At 40.2% G+C, this 13,892-nt stretch overlaps 1 protein-coding gene across 14 annotated transcripts in view; it reads right to left on the bottom strand.

Moving 5' to 3' along the window:
• LOC122559093 (contactin-4-like) overlaps positions 1-13,892 on the bottom strand; it is a 2,514,776-nt gene that overhangs the window by 548,049 nt on the left and 1,952,835 nt on the right. For all 14 annotated transcript variants that reach the window (XM_087994461.1, XM_087994471.1, XM_087994472.1 and 11 more), the window contains one exon: positions 10,374-10,524. In XM_087994461.1, coding sequence (XP_087850587.1) covers positions 10,374-10,524 — 151 coding nt within the window. The remainder of the gene's footprint in view (positions 1-10,373; positions 10,525-13,892) is intronic.

Genomic DNA, 13,892 nt, shown 5'->3' on the forward strand with positions numbered 1-13,892 from the left:
TGTACAGTTTTCTAGACTGCTCTCATATTAAAGTCTGAGTACCATATCAAACACATATTGCTGCCATGCTTTCTGGTCTACATGGGCTGACATTTGAAAGTAGGAGACTTTTTTTTTATTGTTGTGAACATGATGAAGCTGTGGGAATCTTGGAGCCTGCTTGTTTACATCTATCCTGCTTTCAAATATTTTTCCTGGGGATTTTATTCCCAACAGCAAATCAAAGGACTGGAAATTCTGTTCAGATTTAAACATTCAAAAGCCGGGATCTATGAATTGACTCTAGTCAGCAAGAGCAGTGCACACACAGGCGCATAAAGTGATAAGTTTCTTAAAGGAGAAAACCAGAAACAAATTATGGATTCTACAACGTACCATCAGGGTATTACTTCTGCTACCAACAACAATGACAATTATGCATATTCCTCTCTGATTCTATCGAGCAGCTGCCATCCTTTACAGATGAGTCGCTGCAGACACAGACATAGGAGCAATTCAACACTCTGGTGCATGTGCAGGTTCTTTGAAATAGCTATCCAATTAGCACGACTCTCCTACACATCTCCCAGACCTCTGCAAACATTTTTTCTCCTCCATACATACCCAATTGCTTTCTGAAAGTTGCCTTGGAATCTTATTTCAGTTAATGCATTGCAGATCATAACTTGCTGCGTCAGAAAAAACTCTGTTGAAAAACAGTTTGAAAATCTTGCTTCATGCCTGGGATTCATCATACTGCAGGGCCATCTGTCTGGTGCATACCTTTGATTGCACTGTGTAAGGACCTCACAAATGATGTAATGGGAGTTGGTGGAAAAAGTTGCCCAAAATCTCAAGTGTGCAATCTATGTAATTCTCTTCACTTTCCATCACAACTGTTATGACTCACCAATTTGTTCCTGTTCCAGACAGAATACCCCAAATTGTTTACCTCCAGGTTGAGGAGAAATGAACAGGCTCCCATCTTCATTACCCCGCCCCTTCAGTTGGTGGCAGCATAGTTAACTTGAGGATAACTTCCTCCCAGACCCAAATAAACATGTTTTAAAAAGAGACAACTTAAGCAGGCTTTCTTAAATTAATTGCAAGACTGAGTTTGCTAATTCGAGCTGAAAATGTGTTGCTGGAAAAGAGTTTGCTAATTACTAAACATCATCAGAAAGAAATAGTATCACAGCCCATATACATAGAGAAGAAACAAGAGAGAGTCCAAACAGATGAAAGGTATAAGATATGTAGATTAATTTCTGAATTCATCACAAACCGCAGATAAGATTACGGGGTGGTTCAGTGGTTAGCACTGCTACCTCACAGCACCAGAGACTCCGGTTCGATTCCAGGCTCTGGCAATTGTCTGTGTGGAGTTTGCACATTCTCCCCATGTCTGTGTGGGTTTCCTCCCACAATCCAAAGATGCGCAGATTAGGTGAATTGGCCATGCTATATTGCATAGTTGCAGCAACACATTTTCAGCTCTAAATTGCATAGTGTTCAGCGATGTGGCATTTAGGGGTAAATGTAGAGTAAAGGGAATGGGTTTGGATGGGATACTCTTCGGAGGGTTGGTGTGGACTTGTAGGGCTGAAGGGCCTGTTTCTACACTGTAATTACGTTGTGGCCATTATTGGATGGCATTGGTAGTTGAGTAGGAGATTTCAAGAATTTGCTCTCCAAGTGAGCAAAACTACTACTGTTCTGATTCTTTCAGCGAGAGATGGACATTTTACCTTAGTTTTGCCTACAATCGTGGAGTGCTTTCAAAGCTGTGGCACTCAGAGCAGCATGTTGGACTTTCAGAAAGGTAAACTTATACATACTGGTGGCCACATCTTTGAAGACACAATGACCTACTCTTTGCACACCGAAAGGACATGTGTATACATAATGCCCATTTCAATGTAACAAAACAGGTAATGTTCATTCTCTCATTCATTTCTCAGGGCATCCCTTTGTCCAATTATTATCAAACCTTGATCAATTAATACCCTCAAACTCCCTCCAACTCTATTTTGATTTAGTCCCTACCCTCCCCTTCACTGTTTTGATCACACAGCACTGCCCTTTGATGTGAAGGGCAGTGCTTGTCACTGGCCACTCGGGTGTTTCCTTTCTTCCTGGTGGTGGAAATTGAATAAAGATTTGTGCACCTTGTGTGTCACACACCTACACACACACACACACCACAAGTGCTGGGGAAAAATAAGCACTACCGCAGTTAGGCGGTAGTGTGGGGAAAAAGAAGAAAAAAATACCCTCAAACTGACCGAGTTAAGTGTGGGTTCCCCTTGATGTTGGCTTTCTTTGTGAATTGTCCTGATGATTGCTACATAAAAAGGTTTGACACAATGTGTCTTTTTTTTTTCAGCCAAAGTCACATTCTGCATTACCAAATAATTAGATTAACTTATTGTTGTGGTTCTGTTCGCCAAGCTGCAAGTTTTTGTTGCAAACGTTTTGTCCCCTGGCTAGGCGACATCATCAGTGCTTGGGAGCCTCCTGCGAAGCGCTTCTTTGATGTTTCCTCCGGTGTTTATAGTGGTCTGTCCCTGCCGCTTCCGGTTGTCAGTTTCAGCTGTCCGCTGTAGTGGTTGGTATATTGGGTAATGTTTGCAACAAAAACTTCCAGCTCGGCGAACAGAACCACAGCAACGAGCACCCGAGCTACAAATCTTCGCACAAACTTTGAAGATTAACTTATTTTTGAAAATGCTTTAGGGAGTCGTGGAAAACACCAGTTTTTTTTTCCTGACCAGATAAGAACGCATCTCTTACTCTTTTTTTTAGTTCACACATGACAAGGTCTTGGGTATGAAGATGGATTACTCATCCAACACTGCTCCTTCTCCACTGGCAAATTAAATCAGCCAAAGGGGTCATAGATATAAAACAGAATAAATCCAATTGACAAGTATCATGATTGAAATTTTGTTACCAGTTTCTGATTTAATGCTCAGAAACATCTTTAGTCATTATTTTACTCAATGGAAAGTTATGTCAATAGGCTGCTTCAGTGATTTTGTTCGGAGTACTGTTTAATGGGAATTGAATAGGACTCAATAAAAGGGAGTAGCAACAGGAGTAAGCTGACAAGTTACAAGCTTGTATCGTAAGGGACATTTCAGCATTTAGGCATGAACCTTGAACACCCTAAGGGTTCACATTAGCAGAAATGACTGGAATTGAACCTTTCACACATTAAAGTCTTGTCATCCTTGGAAGCAAAACATAGAGTATAAACTGATTCCTGCAGATTGGATGAGACAAAGTCCTTGGATGGAATATTTCTGTTTATTGTACAAGAATGAAATGCAAACAACCTGTGCATAAAGGTTTGTGATTTTCCACGTGTATCAGACAGAATTCTGTTTAGTCAGTCGAAGATTGAGGTTGCTTGAATAAACACAAAATTAACCTGCAGACCCAAGTCCTCCTGTGGTCTGTGTAAGGGGAATTTACCACACTTCTATTTCCATTTCCAAGTCTGTGTTAAATCAAACAGCAAGCTCAATGTCAGAATACCTCGATAATCTTTGATAAATTACCTTTGCCTTGGGGAAAAATAACATGCAACTCACACAGTAATTACTCAAGTGTATAAATCAGATATAACTTCACGTGACATTCAAAACTAGCATCAGGAATAACCCGGCAATTAAAAGATGTTGGTGAATAATCATGTCAAGAAAACAAACTACTCCCAAATTATTTGTAAATTAAAACCTGCTCTGACAACAAATGATAACATCAAACAATAGTTTTAAACCTACATTTTGAGAAACATGTAACATTTTCTCTCTTGAATATGTTGGCAATCTGAAAAGTTTCTGTCTTTAATTATCTTTGTTACATGTGGTGAAACATTTTGGGGTAAATCTTCTGGGGGAGTGGCAATCTCACACAGATTGTCATTTGAGAAACCATCTTGCTCAGGTCTCCCTCCAAAATGAGGAACTTCCATTCTGATAGTTCTTATGTTGTGAAGACCTGTCATAGGAGCATTTTTAAAAAAAAAAGGTGCAAGAGTAGGCCATTCAGCCCTTTGAGTCTGCGCCACCATTCATCACTATCCTGGCTGATTATTCAATTTCAGAATCCCATTCCCACTTTCTCTCCATACCCCTTGATCCCTTTAGCCACAAGGGTCACATCCAATTCCCTCTTGAATATATCTAACAAACTGGCCCCAACAGCTTCCTGTGGGAGAGAATTCCACAGGTTGACAACTGAGTGAAGAAATTCTCTCTCATCTCAGCCCAGAATGGCTTACTCCTTACTCTTAGACTGTGAGACCCCAAGTCCTGGACTTCCTCAATATCGGGAACATTCTTCTCACGTCTAGCCTGTCCAGTCCAGTCCAGGCAGGATTTTGTTTCCCCCATCATTTTTCTAAATTCCTTTGAGTACAAGCCCAATCAATTCAGTCGAGCCCAGTCGATCCTGTCAGAAGGCAAACCAGTTCCCACCCCCACCATCTTTCACAGCAGACAGCTGCTGTATTTTGAGAATCAAAGGTCCTGACCGTCACATTGTACCTGCCCTTTACCAGAAGCTGTCAATGTTAGGGTGAAGAATGTGATGCTGGAAAAGCACAGCAGATCAGGCAGCATCCAAGGAGCAGGAAAATCGATATTTCAGGAAAAAGTTCTTCATCAGGCTTTTGTCCGAAATGTTGATCTTCCTGCTCCTTGGATGCTGCCTGACCTGCTGTGCTTGTCAAGCATCACACTTTTGACTCTAATCGCTAGCATCTGCAGTATTCACTTTCGCCACAATGTTAGGGTGCTGAGAGGCTGGGTCGTTGATGGCTAGGGAACTAGGATGACAGCTAAGTAAGTGCCAAATGCCAGGGTGCCATGTAAGTAATTGGGTGCCAAGTTAAGGTGCCAGCTGAGTAGGGTGACAGCCAGGGATGAGTTGGGAGAGCTGATTGTAGGGTGCCATGTGGGTAGGGTGCCAGAATGCAAGATGGCAAGATAAGTGTTTAGTGCAGGTGAACTGGAGAATTTGGATCCAGCAGTTTGTGGGAAGGTTTGGTGTCACGTCTGGAAGATTCAGTTTTGGCATGGGAGTGTTGGGTCAGATTGGGGTGGGGGGTGTCGACATTGATCCAGTAGCTAGAGAGGAATGGTTGGCCTGGTCTAGCAGTCATGGTGTTGGGTCACAAATCTGACAGCAGGGATGGTGGAGGATTGCAGTCTGGTACAGCAGATATTCTAGTGTGGACCAGGGTGGGTTTGGCACTGAGGATTGGATGCTTCAGGTCCTGGGGTGAGTGGTGTTGGGCACACGTGAGGTGTGGGTAGTGTCAAGTCCAAGGGAGTTGTAAGGGGTCTGGAAGTTGAGAATGTTAAGTAAGGGGTTTGTCTAATAGTTATCAAAAGTTTTGACTATGAATTTATTACTCTACCATTTCCTGAGTAACTCTTCTATTTTATTGGAACCCTCTTCAACGTTATGGAGACTTTAAATGGGTTCCAGGTGCAGTCCAAAAATTGCAGAGGAGATTTCAATTCCTTACAGTGTGCTTTTGTGGGGATTCTGTCTGGTCTCGGCATGCAATTCCCTTCTGTGCTCTCAAAATGACTGCCTGGTCAGTGGAAACTCTCCTACTTTACTCTACATGAAAACACTGGCTGACATACATACAGAAGGAATATTGATATTAATCATGGTAAGATCTATTCTAACAAGAATTTACTTCGGAGTTTTACTCTGGGACATATTGCTCCTCCATACCCAACATCTCCTCACTATGCCCCTCCCCATGGCACCTTCCCATGAAATTACAGAAAGTGTAAAATCTGCCTGTTTTCTTCCACATTCCTCTGTAGTCAAGGCCCCAAGCATAACCTCCAGGTGATTTTACTCTATTCCATTCAGTTTACCGTATTCACTGTTCACAATGTGGTCTCCACTATACTGGGGAGAGGAAATGCACACTGGGTGACTACTTTGCAGAACACCTAATATTTTGTCTGCAAAAATGACCCCAAGCTTCAACTTGCCTGTTACTTCAACAACCGTGTTCCCACACCAATATCACAGGCCTGCTGCAATGTTCCAATGAGCCTCACCTCAAAGAACAGCATCTCGTAATTCACTTGGGGACACTGCAGCCTCGAGGATTCAACATCCAGTTCCACTTTGGAACCTGATTTTATCCTTCACTGTTTTTACCCAACCCTGTTAATGACATGGGATGCTTTTAGCACATTACCCACTTCTATGCATCCCAAGACCCATTATTGCATGTTATGGGTTGCATTCAATAAAGCCCATCCTGTTTCTTCTACTCTAAGCTATTGTTATCACTTATTCAGCTTTTCTTCTGTCCTGCTATCTACTGACCCCTTTTCATGTCTTTCTTTCTCACAAACTCAAAATCATAGAGATGTACAGCATGGAAACAGACCCTTCGGTCCAACCCATCCATGCCGACTAGATATCCCAACCCAATCCAGTCCCACCTGCCAGCACGCAGCCCATATCCCACCAAATCCTGTCTATTCATATATCCATCCAGATGTCTTTTAAATGTTGCAATTGTACCAGCCTCCACCACATCCTCTGGCAGCTCATTCCAAACATGTGTGAACAAGTTGCCCCGTAGGTTCTCTTTTATATCTTTCCCCTCTCATCCTAAACCTATGCCCTCTAGTTCTGGACTCCCTGACCCCAGGGAAAAGAATTTGTCTATTTATCCTATCCATGCCCCTCATAATTTTGTAAACCTCTATAAGGTCACTCAGCTTCCGACGCTCCAGGGAAAACAGCCCCAGCCTGTTCAGCCTCTCCCTATAGCTCAAATCCTTCAACCCTGGCAACATCCTTGTAAATTTTTTTTGAACCCTTTCGAGTTTCACAACATCTTCCGATAGGAAGGAGACCAGAATTGCATGCAATATTTCAACAGCCATCTGCCACTTCTCGGCCCATTGGCCCATCTGGTCAAGATCCTGTTGTAATCTGAGGTAACCCTCTTCGCTGTCCACTGCACCACCAATTTTGGTGTCATCTGCATCAAAATCATTTATGTAAAATGACAAAAAGTAGAGGATCCAGCACCAATCCTCATGGCACTCCACTGGTCACAGGCCTCCAGTCTGAAAAACAACCCTCCACCACCTCCCTCTGTCTTCTACCTTTGAGCCAGTTCTGTATCCAAATGGCTAGTTCTCCCTTTATTCCGTGAGACTTAACCTTGCTTACCAGTCTCCCATGGGGAACCTTGTCGAATGCCTTACTGAAATCCATATAGATCACATCTACTGCTCTGCCCTCATCAATCCTCTTTGTTACTTCTTCAAAAAACTCGATCAAGTTTGTGAGACATGATTTCCCACGCACAAAGCCATGTTGACTATTCCTAATCAGTCCTTGTCTTTCCAAATACATGGACATCCTGTCCCTCAGGATTCCCTCCAACAACTTGCCCACCACCGACATCAGGCTCACTGGCCTATAGTTCCCTGGCTTGTCCTTACTACCCTTTTTAAAGAGTGGCACCATGTTAGCCAACCTCCAGTCTTCCGGCACCTCACCTGTGACTATTGATACAAATATCTCAGCAAGAGGCCCAGCAATCACTTCTCTAGCTTCCCACAGAGTTCTAAGGTACACCTGATCAGTTCCTGGGGAATTATCCACGCTTGTGTTCCAAGACATCCAGCACTTCCTCCTTGGTAATATGTACATTTTGCAAGGTGTCACCATCTATTTCCCTATATTCTATATCTTCCATATCCTTTTCCACAGTAAATACAGATGCAAAATACTTGTTTAGTATCTCTCCTATTTTCTGCAGCTCCACACAAAGGCCACCTTGCTGATCTTTGAGGGGCTCTATTCTCTCCCTAGTTATCCTTTTGTCCTTAATGTGTTTGTAAAAACCCTTTGAATTCTCCTTAATTCTCCTTAAATAGCCAAAGTCATTTCATATCACCTTTTTGCCCTCCTGATTTTCCTCTTTAGTATAAAGGCAGTAGGAGTATACTTTTCTAAGGACTCACTTGATTTATCCTGTCTATACCTTACATATGCTTGCTTCTTTTTCTTAACTATCCACTCACCTCTCTTCTGTTTGATCCACCACACCTCCATCACTTTGTCTTCAGCATTATTACCAACTTTTTCCTCGCTGCTAATAGTTCTGAAGAGACACCGCACTTGAGCTGTTACCTTTGTTTTCTTATCACAGATGCTGCCAGACCTGCTGAGTTTCTCCAGTAAATTCTGTTTTTATTTCTTTGAAAACATGTCAAATTCTGCTTTCTATAGCCATAAAACTAATGAATGGTCACCTTTAGGCATTTTCTTCGCTGCAACACAAACTCTGAGCATTTCCTTCTCTATTTTATTAAACTTCACTTATTTGCATAGATCAGGTGGTTTAATAAGTTTGAAATTTCCAATAAATTAGAATATTGCAAAAATTATTGTACAATGAAAAACATCAAATTTTGGTTAATATTAGATGATGCTACTAATCAAATGCATTTTCACATAACTATAGTCTTATATTGACGTGGAAATGAAAATCTAATTGCAGGCTACTTCATGACAAATAGTAATCAATTCGTATGCCTTTTCAACACTGGATTCATTTGCTTACCAGAACCAAAAAAAATTAAGTGCTTAACAATGTAATATTTATAATATTAGTGGTAGATATGCAGGTGAAAACATATTGCATTTATGAAAGGAAAATAATTCATTCTTCTTCCTTGAAAAATTAAATTCTTGTTTTCTCCAAAATTCTTTGTATTCATCTGACAAGCCACATTTCAACATTTGAGCTTGCTTTTTATCTGTCTAGCTTAACAAGAAAATGCAGTTGGCCATGAAAGAAAAGGGTGATTTTCTTACACTCAACCCTTTTCTTTTGCATCTTCTATTCATGGCAGATAACGGAACAGCATGGTTTATTGAATTCTCTCAATGCAATACTATGGTGCTCTACCACAAGAGGGAGATTTTTTTTGTGGGGCAAATTGAACTATCAATTTCTTTTCCTTTTTGCTGATATGTTCCAACTCTGTTCCACTTGATGCTACATGCAGAGGTGCAGGTGCAAAGGGGTACAACTTGCCCGCTCGAGCCAATTGAGCTTGACTGACAAGCAGCCTTGGAGGTAGGACTCCCAACATTCTGCTCAGGTCAGGTGTTGCAACATCTGAGCCACCTGGTGTCCTGCCAATTCTGACTAAGACAAATAAGAATTCAGCAGCAGTCTTATTTCTCATGTACTCAGTTCCTGGATTTATTTCTTAATTTTTCTTAACACATGAATTATGTTCACTTCACTGTGGAAGAGTGATTTTAATTGCACATAACCATTACTTTAGTGATTTGTGGACCATAAGTGATATGAAATAATTTGCTGAACAAAAAAATGATAAATTTATAGTGTATAGATATGTTTATCTTGACTCATGTGATGTGATTTTTGAAGTCCCAGTAATTTGCTGATTTTAGCATTATATGCAAAACTGAATTCTAAAAGAAATTCAAAAGTAAAATGAAACATCGACAGTGAAATAATAAAAAAAAATGCAATAGGGGAAGCAAACTTCCCTTCCCGTTTCTATTCAAATTCTATCCACTTTAATTAATCGCTCTTAAGAAACAATACCACTTTTTTTCTCCATTTTCCACTCCTTAATCCTCACTTGCTCTTTAATTACAAGGTAAAGTATACTTAATCATCCATTTGCAGCCGAAAAGCAATTTTGCATCCACACTATATGATTTTATGACAGCTTAAATCAATCATGAGCTCACTGTTTTATTATCATCTTGTCTTCCTTCTATCTTGCATCTCACAGGGGACTCCCTGCCAAAATGTAATGGAGCCAATGGGGAAAATAGATCACAAAAGCTTGTGCTACAGAAGGCAGTGCTGGCAACATCTGTGTGCAAAATCCCAAGCAAATAAAAATCAATTTAACCTTTACCTGTTCTCTGAACCTACCATTCATATTCTACAATTTATTGTTCTGCAAACACAAAGAAATACCTTACACAATTACAGGTTCCATACAATCATTTGAAAATCATGATAAATGCATAGGGGAGGTAATTTTTTGCTGCAAGTTCATCAGTTTAATTTCAGTGTGCAGACATTAATATCGAATCATTTACAATACAGACATCAGATTGTGTGATGATGTGAAGTGGTATGCTAACTTCTTTATCAATGGATTTGTCAGTAATACTGTCTTTGTGGTATTTTGTTACAAGCTATTAATCATGTTAAGAAGTTTATCCAAAGAAAAGTACAAAAAAAGGCCGAACATCAAAATGCACTGCTTTGAAGATTTCCACAGTTCGAGCTTCTATTAGAATTGTTAGACATATTTCATTGAAGAAATTACCTTTCACTTTCTTGCAGAATCTCATTTCCTTTCATCCATGACAACATTGCTCTTGGGGAAGCTTTTGGTTTACATTCAATGATGACCTCACCACCTACGCGCACAGGTATTAATTTCTTCAAGGGGATCATTGAAAAATCAGGAGCTGATGCTAGGAAGGAAAAAATAATAATTATGCAGCACAGAAAATAAATACCACTCATATTCAGACTTCAAGTGCTCTTAGTTTTAAGGTACCTTGACTGATTCATCTGGATATACGTTGGAAATACCAGGTTTTAGACATTCTGTTTAATATAATTGTTCCAAACAGAAATTATATTGTTACTTTATAAAATTTGTCCAACAATTTATTAACAGAGGTATCACAAGGGTACAATGTCCAAGATAGTAACAGCAATAGTGGAAGTTTCTGGGAGTAATTTCGGAGACACAGCAGAGATTTATTCCGAGGAAAAAGAAGTATGGTACAGGGAGGATGAGGCAACCATGGCAACCAAGATAGGAATGTCAGGGAGAGCATAAGCAAAATAATAAAATGTGGCAAAGGGGAGTGGAAAATCAGAGGATTGGGAAGATTATAAAGACCAACAGAGGACAAAAAAAGGGAGAAGATTAAATATAAGGGTATGCGAGCCAGTGATATAAAGGAAGACTGTAAGAGTTTCTTTAGATACATAAACAGCAAAATAGAGGCAAAAGTGGACTTTAGGCTACTGGAAAATGAGATTGGAGAGATAGTAACTTCTCAGGATGGAACCACATGTGGTGTTCTGCAAGGCTCAGTGTTGGGATCACACCTTACACATTAACAATCGAGATGAAGGAACGGACGGCATTCTGGCAAAGATAGGTAGAGGGATAGGTAGCATTGTGGAGATGAGGAGGCTACAGAAGGATTGTGAAAGGTCAGGAGAATGGGCAAAAGTGACAGATGGAGTACAACGTGGGAAAGTGTGAAGTCGTGCACTTTGGGAGGAAACATAGAGGTATTGGGCTATTTTCTAAATGGGGAGAAAATTCAGAAGTTTGAGGTGCGAAGAGACTTGGGAGTACTAGTCCAGGATTCTCTCAAGGTAAACTTGCAGATTGAGTCAGTAATTAGGAAGGCAAATGCAATCATGGCATTTATTTTGAGCAGACTTGAATATAAAAGCAGGGATATACTTCTGAGGATTTATAAAGCCAGAGCCTTAGACGGTCAGACCACCTTTGGAGTATTGTGGGTCCCATATCTCAGGAAAGACGTACTGACCTTGGAGGAAGTTCATGAGAAATGGTCCAAGGAATGAAAAGCTTAACATATGAGGAACATTTGAGGACTCTGGGTTTGTGCTTGATGGAGTTTAGAAGGATGAAGGAGGAATCTACTTGAAACGGACAAAATACTGAATGACCTGGACAGAGTTGGTGTTAGGAAGATGTTTCCATTGGTAGGAGAGACTGGGACCCGAGGGCATAGGCTTCGAGTAAAGGAATCAGAGATAAGGAGAAACTTCTTCAGCCAGAGAGTGGTGAATCAATGGAATTCATTGCCACAGAAGACTGCGGTGGTCAAGTCATTGAATATATTTAAGACCAAAATAGATAAGCTTTTGAGTATCAAAGGTTTTGGGGAGAAAATAGGAGCATGGGGTTGAGAAACTTCTCAGCCATGATTCAATAGCAGAGCACATTCAAACGGCTGAATGGCTTAATTTCTGCTATGTCTTATGGTTTTGTGGTCTTATTTTCAGTACTGAAACTCTCAATGTTTCACATGTAAGATCACAAAGAATCGGGGAAAAAAAAAAACTAATCACAACAACAGGCTTTAAGATTTTCTACATAGATCACAAAGTCATACATCCAGATACTGCTCGAGAGACACATTTTGTGCCAAATGCAGTGATAACAGGCAATAAGTTAAAACAAGTTCATACAATTTACTACCTGCCAATTATCTTTCGTGGTTTCCTTTTTAGAAATTTAAGACTGAATGTAAAGTCATATCAAATACAGAATCCAAGTGACATTAGTCAACAACCCCAAAAAACTTGTACTGAGTGTCATTTGTATGAATGGCACAAAGCAAGTAATTTTGTGATACAAAATGGGGAGGTTCTTTTTGGTTTTGATGAGAGTTCCCTCCTTTAGGGTATTGTGGGTGTACTGACAGTACATGAACTGCAGTGATTCAAGAGGTAGTTCACCACCACCTTCTCAGGGTGACTAGGGATGGACAATAAAATGCCGGACTGGCCAACAATATCCATGGCCCCAAAGTGAATAAAGAAAAGATAATTGGCATAAAGTGCTGCATTTGACCTTAATAATATTTTTGCCAGATATTGATTTGAGTGCAGAAATCATGGTGGGTATTGTGAAATATCTATTATTTTTCCATCAGTTTCTGGGCAACAGCAACAGCACAGAAATTGAGCTCTAATTGGATATGTTTTAGAATATTCTTTGTAATGTACTGCCACCCAAAGCCTTTTATGTAATATTGGTACGAATGTTCATCCCATTCGCTAACCAGATTAAAAAAAAATACACATATTTTGGAATGTTGGAAGAGACATAGACAGAGAAATATTTGGAGAATTCAGTCATTCTGAATTAGCACCCTAAGCTTCCCAAACCAAATGATTTTCTTTTCTGTAGCCCCTCTGCCTCTCCCTAATGAAAATTCTGGGCTTGGCTTACCTTACCCCCTAATGATGTTCATTTTCCTTTTTCCACCTTGTCTTTTAGTGCTCCAATTTTCATGCTTCCAACTGCTCCATTTCCCTTGTCTTCTTTCACTTGCCTGTCCCCTTCACACAGCCATCTTTTCTGACTATCCCTTCTTGAATACATTGTTCTGTTATTCTTTCCTTCTTTGCCCACTTTCCCTCCCCTGCAGGTCACAGAGACTGAACCTCCAAACTTATGTAATGGATTCTTAACACCAACTTATTTGATAATTTACAAATATGGCTTAATAATTGTTCAGACTAAAGTCTCAATGTTGCCTTTATCAAAACATGCAGACAGTTTTGATATCCATTTAGACGTTAGAACCATGAGTTCTGACTACATTGATGTGCAAATATCATTCATCATCTAATGTAGTTTACGATTTTAGTTGTCTGATCAACAGAATTTTAATACACAGACATTGCCTTCTCTGTTCACCATGCACCTATTTGCCAGCTCACGTGCTTTACTATCATTCCCATCAGAGAAATGATATTAACTGAATGAACCCCAAATATCAATTGCAGAAATTACCAACAAGATTCCACTTTTTCTAGTTCTTATATTAATATATGATCAGAAATGACCCAAAATACATTTGAAATAACAGGCAAGGTACACCTAGCTGTGTACAAGATGATTAGGGGGTTAGATAGGGTTGACAGTGTGAACCTTTTCCCGCGTATGGAGTCGGGTATTACAAGGGGGCATAGCTTTAAATTAAGGGGGGGTAGATATAGGACTGAAGTTAGGGGTAGGTTCTTCACTCAGCGAGTCGTAAGTTCATGGAATGCCCTG

The sequence above is a fragment of the Chiloscyllium plagiosum genome, unplaced genomic scaffold (assembly GCF_037043375.1).
Source record: "Chiloscyllium plagiosum isolate Xiang-an unplaced genomic scaffold, Cpla_swu_hap1 HiC_scaffold_14, whole genome shotgun sequence".
Lineage (NCBI taxonomy): Eukaryota > Metazoa > Chordata > Chondrichthyes > Orectolobiformes > Hemiscylliidae > Chiloscyllium > Chiloscyllium plagiosum.